Source organism: Astatotilapia calliptera, chromosome 6, assembly GCF_900246225.1.
Source record: "Astatotilapia calliptera chromosome 6, fAstCal1.2, whole genome shotgun sequence".
In the NCBI taxonomy this organism is placed as follows: domain Eukaryota; kingdom Metazoa; phylum Chordata; class Actinopteri; order Cichliformes; family Cichlidae; genus Astatotilapia; species Astatotilapia calliptera.
This window is the reverse complement of record NC_039307.1, coordinates 25,238,581-25,263,737: the sequence shown is the minus strand read 5'-3', so window position 1 is coordinate 25,263,737 and position 25,157 is coordinate 25,238,581. Positions and strand designations below refer to the sequence as shown.

At 43.8% G+C, this 25,157-nt stretch overlaps 1 protein-coding gene across 2 annotated transcripts in view; it reads left to right on the top strand.

The window, feature by feature from the left end:
- The first annotated feature begins 9,202 nt into the window (after positions 1–9,202).
- inpp4b (inositol polyphosphate-4-phosphatase type II B) overlaps positions 9,203–25,157 on the top strand; it is a 191,560-nt gene continuing 175,605 nt past the window's right edge. For both annotated transcript variants that reach the window (XM_026171319.1, XM_026171316.1), the window contains exons 1-2: positions 9,203–9,750; positions 24,820–24,864. In XM_026171319.1, coding sequence (XP_026027104.1) covers positions 9,666–9,750; positions 24,820–24,864 — 130 coding nt within the window. In that variant the 5' untranslated portion in view covers positions 9,203–9,665. The remainder of the gene's footprint in view (positions 9,751–24,819; positions 24,865–25,157) is intronic.

Genomic DNA, 25,157 nt, shown 5'->3' with positions numbered 1-25,157 from the left:
TTTGATTCTTCTACTTACACATTTGCAATGTTTCTCATCAACTCAACTTACTTTAGGATACAGCAACCCATGGGTGTAGTAAGACAAGACAACCATTAGCTCTTTACTAAGACGGGTGGGTAGATATGCTTTCTGCCACGCTGTTTGTTAAGCTCATGTGTGCCTATGCATCACCACAGTAATCAAAGTGTATTATATGCTTGCAGTTTTGGTTGTTTTAAAGCAGATGACTGGCTGTCAGGGCTGGGAAACTCTCTCTTACATTTCTAATGAGGATTCTTTGAGAACCATGTTGCTCCCTTATAGTGTCTCTGGTAATATATCAACCCATTACTAATCGACTTGAGAGGGTTTGTCCACAGCACAAGTCGTTTAGACCAGAGGAGCAGCATCTCTGATGGTTAACTTGTGTACTGTCTGTTTTACATTGAGTAGTGCAGCACTTGGGGAGGCTTAGTTCAATATTGGCCACTAATGATGGACATAATGTTACCTTACAGAGGAGCAACCCTGATAAAGGAATCTCTAGATAATCAGCCATGGGTAATGAAAATACTGAGACTGATGCACAGACATTGGCTGAGCAGCATGTGTGTCTCTGGCAGCCAAGTAATTCAGAAACAGCTAACGCATATCTATCCTGTACTTTCAACATTGCTGGTCCCAAAGTGGCCAAAGTGATTTTGTTTCCACTGTGTCAGAGCTGCTGCTATCATAACTGGTGTCCTTATCTTTCCTTTTTTGTCAGACAGAGTATTGTAAATTTTTAAAACAAAGTGCGCTGGTGTTCAAAGTGCATTACCCCATGAAATTGCAGTTTTCATCTGAAGAACCTAAAAATATGAAAATCTTTCTTACACATGCATCAAATAAGATTGATCATGCAATATTACATCAGCTGCTGCTTTCATCTGTATAATTTTGCATTGCAAGGGGTACAGTCATTCCTTGTATCAAGATGGCTCTTGATAAACTTGCAGTTTTGTTTTCCATTTAAAATGATAAAGTGAAGCTAAAGGGTTTTCAGTAACATTTCGGTTTTGTTGTATGCACCAAAGCAGCTGTAAAGCAACTGAAAGTCACCATTTCAGAATAATTCGAGAGCACCTGTCAAGTTTGTGATCTTAGTCATCAACAACAGACACTTTAAAAAAGAACTCTCAAGTCTATGTGTGTATTCTGTAGCCTTTCCTCCAACACAACGTTTAAGTAAGTATATATTTTTAGTCAAACCACATTGCCAATTAGTAAGATTATTTAGATTTAGTGACATAGAAGCTTCTGCAATGACAGTCCAGCCTGACAAAGTGTGAGAAAAACACCTGACTGAAATGCTAAAAACATAACCACTGTGTAAATGAAGCACATGAGTTAAATCATCCACTGAAACTTTGGAGATTCAATTACTCAACACTCTGGACAGAGGAGGAGAGGGGCAGGCATTAGGAAAAAACAGGTCGTCCACCATGCTGAGCACTTTCCTGGTTGGCTGAGGGTGCTTATGGGCTTGGTTTTTTTTGTTTGTTTGACTCTGGACTGTCTGAGTCATATCTTTAAACCGCTCCACCCCTTCATTAAACAGTACACATTAAAAAAAAAGTCTGCAAAATAAAAAAGGCTCCAAACTTGGGTGAGACAACATGCAAGAGAGAAAAAAAGAAATTGCAGGCCAAAAAAGAATGACCTTTCAGATATTAGTAACTTTTTGCCAAATGTGGGAAAATCACTGACATGTTTGAAGTAGGACCTTGTTCAGCACTAGCAGCCAAAGGCAATGGCAGTAGGCACGTTGAGGATGAGATGAGGCGTGATGTGAGGGCTACTGTGGGGAGAATGTAGAACTTACAGCACGACGCTGACTGCCACTGCCATGGCAGACGAGATAATGCAGATTAGGAAGGCTAACTTATCAGATGCCCATTCACACGGAATGATAAATTCTGCATGCTTTGAGCTCCCTCAGCTTGGCTACACCTAAGTTATGCTACGACAAACAGTAGAGATGTCACAAGTGCTAAATGGCACAAGACTGTCCACAAGGCTTCCAGAGCTGTGTGATAAGACCAACCTATAAAAACTAGCCAATAATTTAATAGCGTTCACGTAATTTCACAGTGAAAAACAGATTCACCAATCTCTAACCAAAACTTTTGTCCAAATAGGGCCACCAAATATGGATTCATAAAACCCTCACAGGGACAGAAATGTGGGTTTTGAGGCTTCAAAAGCATAATCTACAAACTTGATGGATCCAAACCAGATCAGAGCCATTTTCAGGTGCAGTTGGTGTGTGGGAGCATTATCATGACTCATTTTAAACAAATGGAAATAGGGGATGGTGTAAGTTTACTGGAAATATGGTAGATAATGGAAGCTTTGGAAATAATATCCTATTAGTAGCTTAAAAGGTATGTGTGTTTCTCTCTCCAGCTCTATCTATCTATCTATCTATCTATCTGTGTGTGTGTGTGTGTGTGTGTGTGTGTGTGTGTGTGTGTGTGTGTGTGTGTGTGTGTGTGTGTGTGTGTGTGTGTGTGTGTGTGTGTGCAGCACTTTTAATTGGACCAGTAGTGAGCCTTTCTATTTTGATTTTCTCTTTATTAACAGAACTCTTATCAGTTTGATTTGGGAGTACAGCTCTGAAAAGCATATTCTACTCTTTTCTGTCCAGTTTTCTCTATTATTATTTTAGAGCGCTGCTGCAGGTTATTCTTACCAGCAGCTGTCAGACTCTATAATGCAGCTTAACACTCTTTTGGTCATGTTACTCACCACCTTGTTTATTTGCTCTACATTTTATACACAACTCTGTAGATTTGATACATATCCGTGTACAATTTTTCAATTTTTCTATACATATTCTGTACATTGTTACCTGTATATACCTGTATATATGAACTTCGGTTGCTTAAAGGACCACCTTGTGTCTTGCTTTTATATGGTATTTTTCCTTGCTGTAAGAGCTCTGTAACCGAAATTTCTCATCCGTGGGATAATAAAGGTTTATTCTATTCTAACATTCCAGGAATTTGCTAATATTTCCTTTGGTATCGACCGTTTAGTAAGCTTCACAGGCCTAGTAACAGTAACCATAGGGAGTGGGACTTAACAGAGCAAGCTGGACAGCCTAGCAGTCCCGCTCTCTTGTGAGGAAGTGAAAATGTCTTTCAGTGTGTGTGTGAGATCAGTGGCCTTGTTATTTTGCACACAACTGTTCACCAACATTCACCTGGCAGTGTTTGCTGTTGGCACTGCTGTTTTGAGGAAAATATGTGTCTTATGCCAGCTTATGTGTGGGTGCTGCTGCACTGTATATAGAAATTAAATTGGACCCTCTATGCATTTATTTCACGTATCACCGATTGTGGTGAGATTATATGGAACAAATTGTCAAGGCTGAAATTTCTGACCTAACCTGGCACGGTACTTGTTTTTACTAATTGGAAATAATAATATTTTATTTTCCAATTTCCTGAAAAAAATTTGCAGTACGTTTGGAAATTATCATGACTTGTCACGGCAAGGTACACATTAGCCAAAAAATAAAAAGCTATTATCAGCAACTGCTTTGTGCAAAAATGCAGTAAGTTGTGCTCAAAATCAGTGCCAGTTAAATCACGTGGGTTAAACAAGTTAAAGTCATTTAGTAAATTTAAATCAATTTTCATCTTAAAACAAGTGTAAAGAAAAATGTTTCGTTACTAGGGTAACTCAGGTTCTCTATAAAAACATGATTTTCATAGAGTCCTGGTTGCCGCGGGGATCAGGGGACCCTGCGTCCTTGAAGAGCTTTGTCCGTCTTAGCCAGATGTCGTTGCAGTGGTGCTTCACATAGTGAGATACTGATTGCGATTTGAAAGAGAACAAGGAGTGAATTTCAGAATCCAAAAAGTGCTATTTTTTGAACATATTCATTTCATTTGGCATACAAATTGTCCCCTGTCATATACATCACTTACATTTACACTTGAAAGAAATCACAGCCTTGTGTGTTCCAATACTAGAAGTGTATGTGAGAATGCATGCTTTACTCTAAATTAATGTCTTTCAAATATCACTGTGAGATTTGGTCAATGGGTTGGAGTAATGGATACTTGATTTCTAGATTTCAATAGCTGTCATTTCCACCATCCTGTAAGAAAACAAAGGCAATCAGAAACCTTTGAGCAGCGAGACAATATTGAAAATTGATGGCTGGGATGTCAGTTGCGGTGCTGTAAAAGAGCCTCCTGTAATCTGACATGACAACACGTGATGAGAAATCAATAGCTTCATTTCGTCACATTATTTGAAAGGAGAAGGAGTGACTGTACATGTTTAATGTGGAGAGGATTCACGCGATCCGATTAGACGAGATGACACTGCTGAATAGGGATACTCTGATGGAAGAAAACACTGCATTATATATACATGCTGTATATTTTATACGTCCTATTTTTAGCATCTTGTGGAATATACTCTGCAAGTGCTAGTTCAGTTTGTCTCGGCTGATCAACATGTTGAACTTGATAAAGAAGAGATGAATATGTGTTGCCTATTTTAGTATTATGCCGTCACATCTATGTGTGCGTTAACAGGTTTGTGGTTCATTCTCATTGTTATTCTGCTATAATTTTATGAAAGAGCGAGGAATCGGTAGCTTGAACATTAATTTAAATTGCTTTAAAATTGGTTAGAATAATTACAGCTACTATAAATCTGAACAGTGTACATGTAGGTAAGTCACTACTGTGTCATGACAGACAGAACAAAAAAGCTTTTTATTGATTGTTTTGAAATGTTAAGAGATTGAGAGCACTCATTCATTCTGCCTGTTTGTTGTTTTGATGTAGTTGATATATATATATATGAACTTAATCACTTTTCCTGTTTTGTTCAATTGATAGTGGTTGCCCAACAGACTGTGTTTTTAGCAGGAAGTGGAGCATTGCATGCATGTGTGTGGGAGAGCTTCACTGTTTCATTATTTACCATTTACCACAACAAAGAGCTCAAACCACTATGCACAGGCTTTTATTTGACTGCTCAAACTGCCAGCTTCACCTGAGAAAGCTAGGAGGTTTTCACCGGCTCTTAGTCTTTTGGTGTGGTCACCTGATTCGTACAGGAAGTCATTTGCTTGCCATGTCAAAACATTTATGGCACAACCATTTTCAAATCAAAGAAAGGGCACGCAGCAGGGGTGGCTGTCTAGACAGTGATTACTTTAATGTTCTTGTTTGAGTTCCTGCGGTTGCCACAGTCAGGGTGCTGATTTCTATAACTGAAAATTAAACATTCATTCATAATGAATGTTGTAAATATAAAATAACTTGCTGCAATGTATTGCATCTCAGTCAGTGTTGTGAGATTTAAGATAAGGCTTTAAATGAGGCCAGAGAGAGAGCACCTCGAGTAATTATTTGTACTCCTCCTTTTAGCAACAGCGTTGACTTATACCTTTGCAATTGGATGTCTCCCACTGCAGCCTTTACAGCAGTACAGCTGCGTAACCCTAGCTGTGGCAATATGCATCCCAAACTCAGCTGTGAATCAAGCTGTTGGCTTTTCTAAGTTAATACTGCGAGGGAGTGTATCTCAAATTGTAATGGGTTTCAAGTGCTATTGGAATGGGTAAATGTGAGGATCTATGCTTCAGGCTTTGGGGAGGAATAGCTAAAAAGGGCATGTTTATTTTCTTCTCCTCTCCTCTGTGTACTTGTACTATTCACCATCTCTAGTGCATTGTCAATTGATTTTCTCCAGCCGCCTCTATCAGTCAGGCTTTAATAAGACAACACATGTCGCCTTTAAAAGAAACGTATTAGAATGTTAATGGACCACTCTGCAGACCTGTTTGACTCTGCCACGTTGAGTTTGCATGCACACAAACACACAAGCACACACACACACACACACACACACACACACACACACACACACACACACACACACACACACACACACACACACACACACACACACACACACACACAATTGTGCTTATGTATAAATGTGCACCAGCACATTTTCATTAAAACAGAAGAAGATAACATTTATCTTGATGGGTTTTATGGATTAAAGAGGATGGAGAACAAGGAGAATGTGGCAATAAAGGGATGAACGCGTAAGGATGGAGAGAGTTGTGGAAAGTGAAAAAAGCAACCTCCTCATGCCGAGTGGATTCATCTTCTATCTTATTGCTCCAGCAGGGACCAATTTATCTTCATTTAGGTTTTTGGCACCAGCCACAACCCAGACCAGGTGCCCTAAGAGTGCACATGAACTCCACATGGCTCTTTAGTCTTTGCGGCGTGTGTCTTTGATTTGAAAGGTTTTATTCCAGCCACTTGATTATGTACGAGTACAATAAGTGAAGAATATGCAGAGAACAAAGCGTTCTTCTCAGAACTGTATACAAAGGAATAATCTTCTTACAGCCCACATTATCTGACCTGTCCTGTTTTTCTTATGATTACAGTCAAGGGTTTAAAAACATTTCTTCTGCTGTTGATGTTATAAAACAACATTTGAGTGATAGGATGGTGAACCTTTATACTTTTTCCTTTTAACAAGTTTCAATGAAAATGTTTCAATACTTCATAAAAAAAAAAAATATACCTGATTTAAACTGGCAGCTCTTGTCATGACCCTGGGTCATGTGACCCAGCGTTTTGACTTGTCTTATATTTTGATGGTTTATGTTTAAGTTCAGCTCATTCTATTTTGCCTAGGCTGCTGTGTAAGTTCAGTGTTTTTTAGATCTCCTTTGTGTCATCACCCCTTATGTTTAAGTCTTCCTCGCCCTTCATGTGTTTCTGTGATGTCTTTGTCTCCCACCTCCTTCTCTTGTTTACATGTTTTCCCCTTGTGATCCGTTTCATTTGTCATTGGGTTCTGTGTGTATCTATAGTGTGCTTGTTCCTCATCGGTTTGTCGTGGTAAGTCTGTGTGTCTTAGTCCAACCCCTGGGCCAAGGACCGGTACCGGTCCATGAGTCCTTTGGTACCAGGCTGCGAGAGTTTTGGCTCTGGTGTGAAATTTCCTAAAATATTACACTCTGAAATTGAGAATGTGTTGGATACATAGTTTTCAGGGTTTTTATCGTTAACTCGTTTTCCTGGGTCTTTTCCTGTGTTGTAGTTGTGTCTTATTTTGAAAGAAATATTTATCTGTTACTAGAGCGTGAAAATATTGTCTGACATTAAACCGGTCCACGGCACAAAAAAGGTTGGGGACCGCTGTCTTAGTCTGACACGTGTTTAATGTCTGCGTGTTCTATGTTTTCAGGCTCGTGTTGTCATGTTTGCATTCTGTTATGTTTCCTGTTTTATTTTGAAGAGGTCTGGTTGTCCCATGTTCACTATGTTTAGTTTCACTTCCCCCGTGGCGTCATTATGTTCATTCGAATCAGCTGTTTCTCCATGTGTTTCCACTTCCCCTGATCACCTCCTGTGTGTATTTAATCTCAGAGTTCCTGTCATTCCTTGTCCGTTCATCTGTTTTGCCTGCTTGTCTACTATGTCATGCCATGTTTCCAGGTTTATGAATTCACGGCAAGTCTTCATGTTTTAGGTTTCTCATGTCAGGTTTCCATGTTCATGCTCCTTTTCATGTTCCAGGGTTTTTTTTATGCTTAGACTTAGTTCTCCCAGTTTAGGTTATTTTTTAGTGTTGCTTTGCCTTTGTTTTTGAAACGTTTTTATCATCCTCCACTAAACGGCATTGTCTGCACTTGGGCCCACCTCCTCACTCCACATAGTCTGATTTTTAATTAGCCATACCTCAACATTTTCTCCCTGTTTCATTTTCTTTAAAATGGTTGTTTGACAGTCACGCTTCCATTGACACTGTTTGATGAGGCTTCAGCAAACAGATGCATCTCTTGGGTTCTCTGTCAGGTCTTTGTTGGATTTATTTTCTACTTCTTAAGGACATGACTTTCAAGTACTGTTCATCTGCTGTACATAGTGTCTTTTTAGACCTGCCAAATCTTCTTTTGACCTCCACTTGTCCAGTTTCATTAATTATTTGAGGACACACTGCACACCATGCCAAGAGATGCGTTAAGTTAGGTGCCTTTTTTATGCTTCAATGATTCATGTTCTCAGAAGAAAACCTTTCTTTTGATAAATGGTCAGGTACAAGGACTGGACTGAAAATGAGTGAAAAAGCAGCCAATGTCCAAAGAAAAACCTTGAAATGCTTTCAGAAAGCCTGGAGAACTATTGCTCAAGACCACTTTAAAAAATTACAAGAAATGACTGGCTCCTGGGAAGCAAAATAAAAAGAAAAATTAAGAGTGGCTCTTGCCTTTTGCGCAGTATATTTTTAGATTGCGCTCTGGAAACCTGGTTCTGACCACTTGCAGGAGCTTATGTTTGAGTTCACAGTCCTCAAAGTTATGTCGAGGGCAAACATCATCTGGTTTCATGCCAAACTGAACCCAACTTTGCGTATCAAGGATCATCACTGGTGAGAGAAGCTGTATCTCCAGCTAGTCGTAGGTGAAACTTCACTTAAAATCACTTCCATAGCCACAGGTGTATAAAATCAAGCACCTTCACAGTAGCCTTCACTTATATTGAATGAGTTTAACAGACAACACAGCTCCTCCTCCATTCAGCTGGATTTTAATTAACTACATTGTAGATGTACGCTTACTGTAGCATCATGACCTTGGTGACCAAAGAACAATAATGCTTCCCTTAGGAGCATAAGAGGAGGCAGTCATTATTTTACCTTGAAAATCTTTATATATAACTCCTCATCCTAATTCCTTTTTCAAAATGTCCAGTCTAGATCTACGCTGCGAAACATAAACAACCCCCACAAACCTCTAAAACCCAGAAACAACTACTATCTGTATCACATTCTGTGTTTAACCTGTTGATTTGAAATTGTGGTGAAGTTGCCATGTTGGGTTGTACTCAGCTCTTTATGCAATAAAAACTGTCCTTATACTCTGCAAATCCCTCAGCTGTATAAGTCCCCAAATCATGCTGTATGATTCTGGCTTCAACATATCACGCTTGGGAGTTTGGCAATTGTTACACTGCTGAGAAAAGGAAAAGAGTGATGTAGAGGTGAGGGCAGGTTGGAGAAGGGGAGTGAGACGGACATCAGAAATCAAAGGGACCCTGCTGCCATGTCTGGTTGCAGCAGTGGCTGCGCAGTGAGAAGAGAAAAGGAGGGAGGGAGAGAGAGAGGGGGAGGACAGAGCCGTGTCTTTCTGGCTGCGGTGCTCTGTGCAGTCGGGTCTAGGTCCCCGACTGACAGCCCAAGATTGATGGATAGAGCTTTGTATTGCACATAACATCAATTCTGTCCTGCTTTCTCTTTCATTTGGAATCTCACTCCCTCATCACTCCTCCCTTCCCCTGTCTTTTTCTCTCCTGCTCCCCTCTCTTCCCCCTCCCTCTCCTCCTCCCTCCCGCTGCTGCTCCAGGTCCGTCGCCGGTCCCTCTCTTCCGTATTAGTTTCCATGAGGCATCCTTAATGCTGACAGAGAGCGCACCGTGAGGCAGCAAGAAAGCGGGGTGAGAGGATTGCTATCTTTGTGACAGCTTCTCTGCTTGGAAGGCTGCGTGTGAGCCGGGGAACTGGACTGGACTGTGGTGTTTCGTGGAGGAGGTGGGAGAAGAGGTGGAGGAGCACGAGGGAGAACTGTGGGGCAAGCTGGACAGATGGAGGACGGCACGCAGCACCTGGGACACTGCATGGTTGACATGAAGGAGCTGAGTGCGAGTCCTGAAGGACTGAGCGCTGCTGGTGAGCTGACTCCACTGTGTTTTGTGACTGTTTGAATCTGTCTCCTTTTTCCTCTGTCCTTTCTTGTTCTACAGTCTAACTCCATAACTGCTCGTCAGTTCTAAGCATTGGTTTTCTCTACTGTTACTGCAAATGCTTCTCCAGATGATGTCTTGCTTTTGAGTATTTTCCCTGTGCAAGTGTTTGTTCTCGTGCTGCCACACACAAAGAATGAAAGTCTGTGTGCGTGTGTGTGTGTGTGTGTGTGTGTGTGTGTGTGTGTGTGTGTGTGTGTGTGTGTGTGTGTGTGTGTGTGTGTGTGTGTGTGTGTGTGTGTGTGTGTGTGTGTTTCAGGGAGAGAGCTAGGGTGGAGGTACCAGCAAAAGTGTGAGAGATTTTTAAAACCCCAGTCTTCAGTAGCCAAGTAACTGACTCCTATGCAGAATAATTACAACTCAATACCTGATGATATATAGATGCACTTGTTATGACAGATCATTATTGGTAGATAGAAATGACACTAAGTGCTATCAAGTGATGTCTTTTGTTGTCAGATATTTAAAATGTTGTTAAGCCACGATTGATCTTCGGGCCTGTCAGTCGTGTCTCCACAATTTAAAACTGTAGACTTTTTAAAAAACTGCCTGCCTTGCTGCAGGTTTCCATTTAAGTATTCTTGTTGTGTGGTTGAATTGAAATCTCAAAAATGTTTCTCAGTTCTTTTGAGCTTCAGAATGCATGCGTGTAGTAAATAATACAAAAGTCTGCCTTATCTAGTTTTGAGCAAAATGGAATTTTGATTGAGTGACTCTGCAGAGAGAAAGTTTGAAAAGCTGTTTGTTCACATGTTTTCTTGGTGGGAGTCGGGGGGTAAAACGTCACATGTTTGCTTGCGTGTCGTGTCTCTGTCTCTGTGCACTGGTGTTCATGCATGCACGTGTATGTGTGTGTGAATTTGCATTTTTACTGCAGTCATATTCCATGTAGGCTGAATGTGCTGTCACTAATATGCACTGGCAGAGGCAAACTAGATGTCTTAGTGCCCATCACTACAGGAGAATGCTGAAGAGATTATCCATATCAGTGATGCCACAAAGCCTCCTCTCCACATTTAATACCTTTGCTTACTAAAAGGACAGACACTGCATGCGGTTGCTGCTAAGCATTTGCATTGGCATGCAAGCTAAGAACCATCATCGTCCCAATGGGAATAAGCAGATGGAACTGTACAAAGAAGGATGAAAGCGCAGTTCACGACGCCTTGCCTTCTTTGCTTTAAACCTACACTGACACACTGGTGAAGCATCTTATGTGTCCGATTGCCCATTCACACGGACATATGCAGGCATGCTCTGACGTTGCACAGTTATGCAGAGACACACACAGGGCCACACTCTCAATAGCTATGACCTGATGGCAAACCCAAGATAGGCACCTACCATAAAATCCTCTGCACAATTTTATAGATGGCATCTGACAGATGCAGGAGTGTAACGCCTCACTCTACCTTTGCTTTGTTTCCCCTGGGCATCCTGGAAGACAAGAGCGAAGCACATAATTACAGTGTTTGGGCCGAACAGCAGGTTGACAACCGTGCATTATCAGTCGCAAGGTGACACAGTTTATCTCCTCTTTCTTGACAGCAGATAAAAGCGAAACCAAACTGGGTGCTGCTCGGTGCTAATTAAGGTGGGGCTGAATTGGCGTTTTACAAACTCCCAATCACAAAGGGTGAAATTATGTTATTTTAGCTATTAACTATTCATAACAGAATTTGCATACAGGAAACAGTATCGGTAATGAAAGCCGCAACATTTAATTGATTGAACTGTCTTTGCGAGACGCGTGCCGTGACCAAGCTGTCGCGGAGCGAAAGGTCCCACTCTTGTTAACCCCCCCAGACTACGTCTCTTATCAGCTTGACAGTCAAGACCTCCTCAGCGCATCCAACTGATTCACAACACTTCATTAAACGCTGGCAACAAAACCATCTGTCCCCCCCCTCCTCAATCTCCCAAAGCAGTAATGTGACGATAACTCACTCTCCCATTCAGCACCACTTGTCCTAATGGGATGCCTGTCTGTGCAAACATCAATTGAGTTACAGGTATGTAAGCCTGGCTGGTGACTGAATCATCGCAGTGGATGTGCAGGTTCTGTTTAGGCAATTTAAACTACAGGACAGAGAAACGCGAGGTCGGACAAAAAGGAGTTAGGAGAAGGAAACATTGCAATTAGTGTGGGTGAACGTGTAGGAAGGGTGAGCAGAGCTGCTTGTTGGGTTGGAATCATTTGTTGAGAGAGTTATATCCCTGAAATATCAAAGCCCATGCTGAGCCAGCCACATAAGTGAATTATTAATCTAACCTCAAAATTCAAAAGAAGATAATATTCAAAAATATGAACAGGATTTATTCATAGGCGTGGGCCTTTATATGTAATATCTATTCATGAAGAGGATAAGCAGAAGTGACTGTGAATGTGTACTATAGCCTCTGCAGGGCAGTTTATCAAAACTCTCTTCGGAAAAATTGTTTGATTTTCTTCGTTGAAACCATACTTGGGAATTGGAGCGGTGTCTGGTGATATTTTCTACTTCCATCTTTTGCAGACTTAGAAATAAACAGCAGAATCATCTGAATCCCCCACCCCCACCCACCAAAACCACCAACTATTTCCCACATTCACCCTTGTCCCCCTTGCGTGTTAGCGGTTATCATACAATGCAGCATGCGAGAAAGCAGGGCAATGAGAAGGGAAGCGAGTTAAATGATCATCTGTAAGACGGACCATTTAAGTCCCTGAACATTAATTAACTTTGTCATTCCTGAGGATTCACCTAGTCTGCTCACATCCTTATAAATTACCCTCTCCTCTGCCTTCAGCGTGCCTTTTTCCCTACTGATACCTTCCACAGACAGGGGGGCTGATAGATTGGAGGTACAGTGGGGCTGTGCTGTTATTTCTAGAGCCAGATGAAACTGCAGTATAGCGGGCGGGCACACCTCATTTGCTTTGGGCCCCTCTGGGAGTTACATCTGCATGTGCTGCCTGCCTGCTGCCTTGCTGAGCTTATTACCATATTCATAATGCCAGCGGATATCGATTATAAATACCACACCTGTGCCACTTTCCCCCACGTATGTATCTGCAACTTAGAGTCGTGAGCCATGTATGCTGCAGGAGTTACAATAGATATGGGCAGTGCAGGTGGCTTATCTCTCTCCATGTAATGGCTAATTATTGCGATTAGACCTTGTTTGTGTATTTGTTTTGGTCAGGCTGATTCTCCCCCAGAGGGTAATGACATGCGGCATGTTTAGTGCTGCGGGACGAGAATGAGGTCACCGTGTACATAACAGGAGTTGTGTCCTCAGGTTGCATAATTTGTCCGTTATATCTTAGATCATGTGGATATTGGGGTGATGTGACCATGTGAAAGCTTTCAGAGCTGCACTAAAACATAGTTTTACACGTTATTTATTCAGACTTTATACTGAAAAAACAAAAAAAGGAAAATGCAACTTAACATGTGTTGCCTGTCATAAAATCAAAGCATCTGGCATGATCCTTCTAAAAATACTCGACACTCTGCCTATAAGCCATGCTTTAAAATTCTGACAGCTCTGAATTCCAGTCTTCCTCCTGCTTCATTATCAAACACTTTGACTTGCTTTGCCACATGTGTCTCATGATCTGTATCCTGAACCTCTATCAGACCTAGACTCAGCTTTGCTCCTTATCTTTAATTATTTCTGCAACGACAAGCATTTTCCACTGCTTCTTACCACTCAAGATAAGTCCTACAAAGTAGCCGGGCTGTCCATGTGTCAGTCCCTTATGATAATGCTACACCGGAGACTGGACCCAACAGCTGGCACAGTGTCAGCCTACCTAGCTAAAGGGCTTTCTATTTCAGCTACGCAGCATGTCATCCTGGCTTATTAAAGTTCCATCAGCACTCATAAGGAAGTCTTAATGGTGACAACATGAGGAGACATGACCCCTGAGGAATGGGATGATGAAGATGAGAAAGTAATGTGAGAACCAGATGATGAAAGTTTATTTACAAGCATAATTGACCTGTGTTGGTGGTGTGTGTTTCCTTGCCCCGTGTGCTACAAATACTTGTCCACTTGATTAATTAGATATTTACTGCAGTTGTAACAGATATTGGACCGGGTTTGCGTAAGCTTCTTCAGCCTTTTCTGACATGTATTACATCTGACAGAGCTCAGTTTATTTCACTGAGCATAAATGCTAGCAAACTGAAGGTTTATTTACAAGTTTGTTAGCATATTTATTGAATTTAGAAATGCACTTCAAATTGCTGGTAATCTTTTTTTTTTTTTTTTTTTTATCAAGTTACTGTGCTTGAAGCTGTCTTGGCCTCAGTAGGCAAATGACTCTCAACACGGTGCCAGATAATGCTTATGATTTCCATAATTTTCCATCTTTGGACTCATTCATTTCAAAGAATATGGTTCAAAGATTAAAAAACAGCATTTAAACGATTCATCAACATTTGACATAATTCACTGCATCTCTGTGAGCTGGGGCATTTTTTAGATTTATCTCCAGAAACAAACGCAAGAAGAAATATTACAGTAAACCTGCTGTTACTAAGAGAATATTTGAGCCTTTATTGGACATGCTTTTTAATCAACTGTCAAGGTCTGCGGAGGCAGACCGTGCGGAAAGGTGTGTGGTGGACCCAGGTGCGAACACAAACGAGGATGCGGGAGTGGATTCCAACCAAAACGAGCCTTTTATTATGGCTGAAAAACTCATGGAAAAGAACAACAGAGTAACTGAGGGAAAACCTGAACATAGACTGGGAAACTATGACTCTAATGAGATTTAGACTGCAAAATACAAACTATGGCTGGGATAGTATGACAAGGGGTAGGGGAGATAACACAGACGACGCGAGACAGACTGTATGAAACACAGAGACTAAATACACATGAGGGATGATCAGGGAAAGTGGCCACACATGGGAACACAGCTGACACACATGAACTTAACGACAGGACAGAAGGAGTGAAACTGAATACACTGACCGTGAATACAGACTTTCAAAGTAAAACAGGAAACATGGAGATTAGATAAGACACATGAACCGGGGAGACGTAGTACAGGGGAGATGACATAACTACACGAAGGGCAAGGGAGACTTAATACACGGGTAGTATGTACAAATGGCTGGACTGCCTTAGTGACCCTAAACAAAGAATAAACATCAAAATAGGCTAAAACACAAAACACTGGGTCGCACGACCCAGGACCATGACAATACCCCCCCCTCAAGGGCTGGCTCCCGACAGCCCAAAACCGAGAAACCAAACAAAAACAGAAAAACCCCACCCAGGGCGGGAGGCGGGGGACCAGGACGGAGGGACCAGAACAGGAAACAAAACGAACAACAGAACACACAGGAGCACAAGACCAAAGTCAAAACAAAGTTCAGGGGGCCGACCCAGAGCCCACAGGCACAAGAGTACACGGGTCACATGGTCGGGGGGCCGACCAGGCGGGCGGCACAGGTGACAGAGCTGGTCCGGAGGCCGGCCGCGCAGAAGGCAGCGGCGGCGACGAAGGCGACGGAGCAGTTCAGGAGGCCGGCCGCGCGGAAGGCAGCGGCGGCGACGAAGGCGACGACGGAGCAGTTCAGGGGGCCGACCGCGCGGAAGGCAGCGGCGGCGACGAAGGAGACGGAGCAGTTCAGGGGGCCGGCCGCGCGGAAGGCAGCGGCGGCTCCCAAGTGTCAGGCGTACCGGCCGAGGCTTGGAGGGCACAGGACCAGGCGACGCTGAAGCGGAGGCTGGCCCAGGCGACGCTGAAGCAGAGGCTGGCCCAGGCGTAGCAGAAGCACAGGCTGGACCAGGCGTAGCAGAAGCACCGGCGGAGGCTGGACCAGGCGTAGCAGAAGCACAGGCTGGACCAGGCGTAGCAGAAGCACAGGCTGGACCAGGCGTAGCAGAAGCACCGGCGGAGGCTGGACCAGGCGTAGCAGAAGCACCGGCGGAGGCTGGACCAGGCGTAGCAGAAGCACCGGCGGAGGCTGGACCAGGCGTAGCAGAAGCACAGGCAGAGGCTGGACCAGGCGAGGACGAAGACTCGGATGAAGCTGGACCAGACGAAGCACAGGCTGAAGCAGGACCAGGCGACGACGAGGCGGCCGCAGGTGGCGGCTGGACAGGCTCCTCGGGCCCTCCAGCTGACGAGGCATGAGGCTGAACGGGCCCCTCGGACCCTCCAGCGGAGACAGGAGGCTGAACGGGCTCCTTGGGCCCTCCAGCTGACGAGGCATGAGGCTGAACGGGCCCCTCTGACCCTCCAGCGGAGACAGGAGGCTGAACGGGCCCCTCGGACCCTCCAGCTGACGAGGCAGGAGGCTGAACGGGCCCCTCGGGCCCTCCAGCGGAGACAGGAGGCTGAACGGGCCCCTCGGACCCTCCAGCGGAGACAGGAGGCTGAACGGGCCCCTCGGACCCCCCAGCGGAGACGGGTGGCTGGACGGGCCCCTCGGACCCTCCAGCTAACGTGACGTGAAGCGATGGTGTCGCCGCAGGGTGCCGGATAAGCACACCTGGGAGTCCAACAGCAGATGCAGGACAAACAGTTATGTAGGCCCCTGGCTGGACTAGGAGCTGAGGAAACACAGGCTGCTGAGGCACAAACCCAGAGAGAGAGAAAACAGGTAGAAAACAGTCTATAGGGCTTAACATCTTGGCATGAAAAACCGTGAAGTGAACAGTGGTAGGGACCACCAGTTCAGAGCCAGCAATCATTAGGTTCCCAGAGTCTGCATCAGTCCAAGGTGGCTCGCAGGTTACTGGCCCAGTCTCAGTAATCCTAGGAGAGGCCAACATAAGCTGGTTGGACTTAACCGATGGTAGTGTGCGGCTCAGAGGAGCTGGTTCAACCATACAGAAAACAAGAATTGCCACTTGATCCACAAAAACAAGGCTTAGATCATCAGGAGCTAACTCCTGAAAAAACAGTAAACACACAGGTATGGACCTAACCAATGTCACCGTGGTAGCATGACTGTGGTGTGTTGGATGGATGTGTTTGTTGGAACCTGCACCCGCAGTGATCTGTGGCGTCAGAGTGATGACTATATTGAGTGGAGAGACAGATACAGGCAAAACGGTACGTAAACCATTAACTGAAGCAGGTGACACTTCAGGCTGAGAGTGAGTGGTTACAACATTGTTCGAGGCTAAAATCTTATCCAGTGATGAGTTCACAGAGACAGGAGAAAACGGTGTCACATTAACCCTGATCTCAGCCTCCATCTCCTGAGTGGAGGTACTGGTGCTGGAGCAAAACAGTTCAGAATCACCCTGTGTATGACCTTCAGGAAGACAGAATTCATATTGTGACGTTACACAGTCCAGGTTACCATGATCAGCATTTATGTTTTCATCTTGACAGGTTAGAGTGAGTTCATGATCGGCGTTCACCGTTTTCAGTTCATTAAACACAAGAGTAGCAGGGAAAACAGGATCACTAGTCATGTTACACTTTAATCCATGATTTGCCAACTCTGCAATATCCTTGCTTACTGTGGCTTCAGAGGGCCCCGGAGTTGAGAAAACACAGTTCTTGAGGTCAGGCTCAGAAACAGATAGCTCAGACTTGGATGGAACCTCAGACATGGTAAAAGACACAAAAGGAAACACCTTCACCCCACTACTCACACTATTACCCTGAGAATCAGTGGAAGTCTCTTTCAGTCTATGTGTAGATTTTGTGGTCCCTGCAGGATTGAGTGAAGCAGTCATGATCGGCTGAGAAGGACTGTCCCTAGCCTGTGGCTTGGTGAATAGCTCATTGCTAGCCATATCACCGGCTAAGTCTGTAGTTACTTCACATGCCGCCCGCTCAGAGGTAACTTGGCTTGACAGAACAGGTTCACTCACCTCCGAGCATCGGGTGATGCGGTGACGACGCGAACGCCGTTTTTTCTTGGCCGTGGGCCCCGTTAACGTGGAAAGTGGAGCCTCCTGCGGTGACGCAGAGGCTGAGGAGGCGAGTGTTGGCGGAGCGTCAGGCGGGAGCTCCTGGCAACTCCGGGGGCCCCCAAAGGCCAGGCGTGTCCCGCGGAAAATCTCACCGTAGTGAGGAGCGAGCCCTGGCTTCCCCCGTTGCTCCTCCTCCAGTTGCGCGCATGCGGCGCTCTGCCGCTCCTCGAGGTCGAAATCCATTACCTCCACAGCCTCCTCGTGTCGTTCAGTGGAGGGCGAGACATGCCGTAGCGATGAGCGACGGCGACGTGAACGCCGCTTCCGTCTTGAAGTGGACGCGGCTGGAACTTGGTTTTCTGTGGTGACTGGCTCCTCGTCTTCCGACCACATCCGCGCCAGAAAGGAAGCGGGAGAAGAGTAGTCCGATCGAGGCAGCGAGGACGGGCGGCCGGTCCGAGGACGGGCGGCCGGTCCGAGGCGGGGCGGCTGGCGGAAGCTCCTCCTCGGAGATAAGCCAGGGCTTCCAGCGTAGCTCATCCTCCCGATACGCTCGCAACACCTGCTGCCGCTCCTCCTCACCGAAGTCAACAGCCTCGGGCATCTCCGTGCAGGCAGGCGGTGGCGAAGATGCGGAAGCTGATGAAGTGTGAGCCAATGGTGTGTCCGTGGTGAGCCTCACCGTTCCGACTCTGACCGCCACTGGCTCATGAGGCGGCGGGGCAACGGCGCGATGGCATGGCTCTGGTGAAGGTGCACACCCACCGGGCCGCTGCTGCTGCGGACGGAGTCGGAGAGCGGAGACGAGAAGGTCGCTGACGAGGGGGTGCAGCGTCTCCCATAACCAGGGGAACACAGACACGCACCCCCCTACCTGGCGGGCGAACTCCTCCCGTTCCTCCTCACCAGAGGTGGGACCAAGTCATTGTTTTGCAAGTCTCAAGTAAGTCTCAAGTCTTTATCCTCAAGTCTCAAGTCAAGTCTCAAGTAATGTCAGGCAAGTCAGAGTCGAGTCTCAAGTCACTGGTGTAAAAGTCCGAGTCAAGTCACAAGTCTGAAACTTTGAATTTCAAGTCCTTTCGAGTCTTTAAAAAAAAAAAAACGAAAAAATAATGTTGCAGTTATATGCTAAATGTAAATATTAGACCATGTAATTTTAAAATCTGTGTTTTTCTCAACACATGACAAAATAGTGAACTTAGAAAATATACACAAATTGTGAAATTGCACCTCTTTAAAATGCAGCTCAATTAAACCTAGCTCCAAGAATAATTTTCACCGACAGTTCTGAGATAAGCTGCATGTTATTCTTGGATGCGGTTGTAGGACTGGCTTTAAAATCGCATGACAAAAATATCATACACATAAAAAAAAACTGTATCACCAACGTAGCCTGGACAACATTTGCTAGTTAGATGAAGTCAGCTATCTCATCGTAGCATATTTATATGCATATTTATAATCATACGGTTCTTGGAGTGAGTGCATACACTCATGAAGTTTAGTAACTTCAGGGGCCCGTTCTTCGTACCTCGCTAAGTAGGTTAGCTGGATTTGATTGTTGACGATTTCGCGTGATCCTGGATCGTTCGGTTCCCCGAAGCTCATCCGGGACTTGCTGTCATAGCAACAGAGCCGTAAGCGTAAACCTGCTCGGGAGCAGGTTTACTTTATGTAAACAGGATTAGATCGTGGCCACGCAGGTATGTCCGCTTCATTTATACGAAAGCAACAGCGATATTCCACCACTGTTTCACCATAAATAAATAACATCAATGTAACTAAAGACAATGCAGCACCTGATCCATTTATTGATTTCACACAGATACATACAGGTCATTTCCTAAAAAAGGGAAATGTACTATTAACATTCTATCACATGTATGTGATTATTACAGATGTAATTCATATTTCAGAGTAGCAATTGCAAATTACTTTGTGTAATCAAGATGAGAGACCACGGCTATAAAAGCGAAGGTGGATTTGGGAAGCCTGTCGCAGCCATGTCCTGTCCGTATACGCGAGCAACCCATTGCGGAAGGTGCAAGATTGATAAGGAGAGTTTTCAGAATTCAGCGTATATTGCGGGACAGACAGGATCCTTTAGCTCAGCGCGACAGTGTGCTCATAGAGAGATATCGATTTTCCCGTGAGGATATTATTTACTTAACCAACTTGTTGACGAGGGGGTGCAGGACCACCACCTGTCTTTTTTTTTGCTCTGCCCTTTTCTTGGTTGCTGTTATAAACAAACAGATCATTCCAGGGTCTCTTTCCAAGAGACGAAAAGCAATATAAGTGATAAATATTACCATTCTGTAGAATATTCTTATATTTCACTTTTACCTGTTCCCATGTTCTAGTGGGTCCTGTTGTGGCTCTAATGTGAAAGGGGATATAATATAACATATTATAATATAATATAATGTAATATAATATTGGATAATATAGTGTGATATGATAAATCTACCCTACCGCCTACTGGTGTTGGCCAGAGGGGCCGATGGCGTGATATGGCAGCCTGGCTTCTGTCAGTCTGCCCCAGGGCAGCTGTGGCTACAACTGTAGCTGCCTCCACCAGTGTGTGAATGTGAGAGTGACTGAATAGTGGCATTGTAAAGCGCTTTGGGTGCCTTGAAAAGCGCTATATAAACCCACTCCATTATTATTGTTATTATTAAATTACTTACGAGTTTAATTTGTCAGCAACTTTCTGCCAGCCCTCTCTCCTTGCTTTTGCAGCCTTTGCAGTGTTCCCTTGCGTTCTGATTAAACTCTGAAACTCCTGAAATCCCTCACTCAAGAGTTCTTGCTCTGCTGCCGAAAAATACCGAGCCGAGCGCGCTCCGTCGACATTTTCGCCGACCAATCAGAGGGTTGCCGATCAATGTTTCCACTATCGATGCGTAGCCCCTTTTACAACACCCAGTGATGTCACATTACTGCGTCCAGCTGTACTAATCGTCAACAGCAGGTGTGTTCGGGGAACCGGATTAGCGAGCTCACGGTTAGCGCGATGGTTTGGTCTTGGATGTGTCATTTGATCTTGGATGTAGTGAGCGACGTACGAAGAACGGGTCCCAGGTCACTGCAACAAGCCCAGGTACAGTTTACCGACGGATGGGTGCAGGACCTTGAAATGCACCGTGTAGAACGAAAGACCATCGTACGTATCATAAGTTTACCAGTCTCACAAATTGTCGTCATAAATACACATTCCTTAACCGTTTATTAATAGGACCTTTGAGCTCAACGGTAATTAATTAGTAGTGGAAATAATTTCTGGTACCCATCACAGAAATGTAGCAGTGACAATAATATTGTATGCTGTAATCGTACTGGGCAATTAGTGATACAAAAAACCTGTTTTATCCTGTGAATAAAAGTATATGTTTTTGTCAATGTACCATAATAACAGAAGCGAAACGCAATATTGTGTCAGGACAATTCACTATTTATGCACAATAAACACAATAAACAAAGGAGCATAGCGCGACAATTTCTGTTCAGCGCCAGACTTGCTTGTAACCTATATCACCAATTATGTTATGAAAATGACGTATTAACTACTAAAAAACACTGACCTTCGTGTAAATGCTTGGAGCAGACTAACCTGTGAGCTGGAGGGTTCTGGGACGTTATATTTGGTCTTTGAATGGCTGCAATCCAGTCGCCTCTTTGTTACTTCGGAAACATGGCTCGAACAATTTCTCTTCAATGACGTAATCCGACCGATCTCTTTACCCGTCGGCTTCCCGTGGCTGTCATGCGACCGGCTATTGCAGTTAATAATACAACAGCTTCTTGACATTTTTGTGTTTCTTTTTATCGCTGTATAACTGATTTTAATTGAAAGCCTGCGTGCGCTAGTACCGCTTGCCACGAGTTCCCAGAATCCTTTGCGGTTCTACCCGTGAATGACGTCACATTTTCAATCTCTATATAATATGCATGTTAAATTTTATATTTGGGGTAAAATATCAAGTCTTTTCAAGTAAACCGGTTCAAGTCCAATTCAAGTCCCAAGTCATTGGTGTAAAAGTCCAAGTCAAGTCACAAGTCTTAGAACATTTTTTCAAGTCAAGTCTAAAGTCATAAACTTAATGACTCGAGTCTGACTCGAGTCCAAGTCATGTGACTCGAGTCCACACCTCTGCTCCTCACTGGAACAGTGCAGCCACTTGTCGCATAGCGACTCCACTGTCCGGACAATCTCCAGTCTTTGTGTCGCTGGGTCCGGCATGCTCGCAAGAATATGGTTCAAAGATTAAAAAACAGCATTTAAACGATTCATCAACATTTGACATAATTCACTGCATCTCTGTGAGCTGGGGCATTTTTTAGATTTATCTCCAGAAACAAACGCAAGAAGAAATATTACAGTAAACCTGCACTGTTACTAAGAGAATATTTGAGCCTTTATTGGACATGCTTTTTAATCAACTGTCAAGGTCTGCGGAGGCAGACCGTGCGGAAAGGTGTGTGGTGGACCCAGGTGCGAACACAAACGAGGATGCGGGAGTGGATTCCAACCAAAACGAGCCTTTTATTATGGCTGAAAAACTCATGGAAAAGAACAACAGAGTAACTGAGGGAAAACCTGAACATAGACTGGGAAACTATGACTCTAATGAGATTTAGACTGCAAAATACAAACTATGGCTGGGATAGTATGACAAGGGGTAGGGGAGATAACACAGACGACGCGAGACAGACTGTATGAAACACAGAGACTAAATACACATGAGGGATGATCAGGGAAAGTGGCCACACATGGGAACACAGCTGACACACATGAACTTAACGACAGGACAGAAGGAGTGAAACTGAATACACTGACCGTGAATACAGACTTTCAAAGTAAAACAGGAAACATGGAGATTAGATAAGACACATGAACCGGGGAGACGTAGTACAGGGGAGATGACATAACTACACGAAGGGCAAGGGAGACTTAATACACGGGTAGTATGTACAAATGGCTGGACTGCCTTAGTGACCCTAAACAAAGAATAAACATCAAAATAGGCTAAAACACAAAACACTGGGTCGCACGACCCAGGACCATGACATCAACAGTCCCAACAAACAACCATACATACAGTACGATGCAATAGTCTTGCGCCAGAACTTGTTTCTTTATAATTTGCTTTCAAGAAACCAGTTTTGAGCAATGTTTGTTTTTTCTTTCTTTTTGGCTTGTTTGTTTGAATCTAAAGGTCACGTGCTTAAGAAATAGCAAAGACTTGACTGAGAGATGCTGGTCCATCTGCTGTTCGCTGAAGGGTCATTTCTGATGAAGGGTGGCTGCCAAGAAGCAATTCTTAAGGAAGGAAAACAGGGAGAAAAGGCTGAGGTTTGCCAAATTACACGAGAATTGGACTGAAAATCAGTGGCAACAGGTCTTGCACGGAGAGATGGATGGATCCGACTTTGGTTCAAAGTACTGGCAGTATTTTTGATGGAGATCAGAGAGAGGTAAAACAGTGAGCAAAACATGGTGGAGGCTCACATGGTTTGGCCCTGCATTTCACCTAGTGGTCTTGGAGATCTTGTCAAGGTTGATGGAAGTATACGAACACAGAAAAGACTTTTATCTTGATCAGATTTTGATCCATTAAGAAATACTATCAAGAAAGGGGCTGGCTGGCAATGGCTTCATTTTTCAGCATGGCAATGATCCCAAACACACTACAAACCCCTTAAAAAGGGATATCTGGATATAAAAACACACAAGGGAACATGATCATTCACGGATCAGAGCCTGGATCCTAACAATGTGGGATCATCTTGACAGAGAACAGAACAAAAGGCAGCCAACATCCAAAGAAGAGTTCTGAATGTCCTTCAAGAAGCCTGGAGAACGATTCGTGAAGACTACTGTACTTATAGAGATTACAATAAAGCTGCTTAAGAGAGTTCAGGCTGTATTAAAGAACAGAGGCGATCATGCTGAATACTGACTTTCAAGCTTTTATATACACTGTATAGACTTTTAATGCGTGTTTGCACATTTCAATACTGCTGCGCCTAATTCCAATTTCCCAAGCAAAATATGTAGAAATGAGAGTTGGTCTGAGACTTTTGGACAGCATTATCTATGCATTCAAAATTGTCAATAAGGCATTCTGCCTTATTAAGTAAATCGTTTTTTCTTTGCAAAGAATCCTCATTACATAAGATTACCTAAGTCGCATGGCTCCCATACATCAGTGAACATCGAGTATCCACGGCCCATTAGTGGAGTTGATGAGCCTTAGAGAGGCCAATTGTGTCCAAGCACCCCAAGAGGAGGAATTTAGCAGTTTAGTCCCCCTCTAGACTTGTTGCACCATCTTACAGGCATTTCATCGGTTTGGTTTTTGAATGGTCATGTCAAACTGGGAAAGTGATGAATGAGAGAAAGCTTTAGTGACAGATGACTGAAGCAGTCAGTCATCGTTATTGGCGTAAAGCCTCAAGGACAATGGATACCCAGAAACTCTAGTTCTGACGTTCTCAACGATCGCTGAGTTGTTTGCATAATCTAGATGAACAGTTACATTAATCAGTGTGGCATTTGGGGAGCCTGTTGTGCTCCTACCATGTTCAAACTCTCTATAAAGCCTTTTATTTCTGATTAAAATAGTTTGTTGCCAGGAGTTCAACCCCCTTAGCGTAATTATATTGCATCTGTGCAAAGTGACTACAACTGACTCAACAATTTTGATAAATAACCAGGAAACTAAGCTAAATATTTATGCCTTGCTTTTAGTAAATATGTGAGGGTTCACAGGTTTTTGATTCAGATTATTTTAGATTAAAAGTAGTCGGCTTGTTTTGCACTTATGCTCTTTGAAATTGTAATGAGCATATTTCCCTATTATCTAACATTGATATGATTAATTTAATAAGATGGCAAATCAAAGACTGAAATTCATGAAAAGTCATTGAAAAACAATGGTTGGAGCTCTACACCTTTTAAACTTCCACAAAATTAAACTGCAGCCGTTAATGTTTTACGTCTGTTTCCTCCTTTTTCATTGTTCTAATGTTTCCCTCTTCCTTATCTTTATCTCCCTCTCGCTCTGTTTTTATCTCAACTCCACTCTGTCTTTTTGCTGTCTCTGTCTTGCAGGTGTTATTCTAACACCCAAGCTGCCTCAGGTGGAGTTCAGCCTCGGTAAGTCCTGTTAACGCCGTAATTCAAGGGTCATTTTATTTCAAGGGGAAGCAATGAAAATGGAGACATACCACTGTTTTGGCTCGTTCGCACACATATTAGATGACGTTTGTTGCCTCTTTCCCGCCATGGAAATGCAATAAAAGTCAATGGCAATCATCCCTTTTTGCTAACATACATCCAAACTTACAGTAACTCTTGTTAAACACACACATGCTGACATTTCCATTAATGCAGATGTCAGTGAGGATCAGTGGCATATCTGCAATAAATTCTGACACACAAGTAAGGAT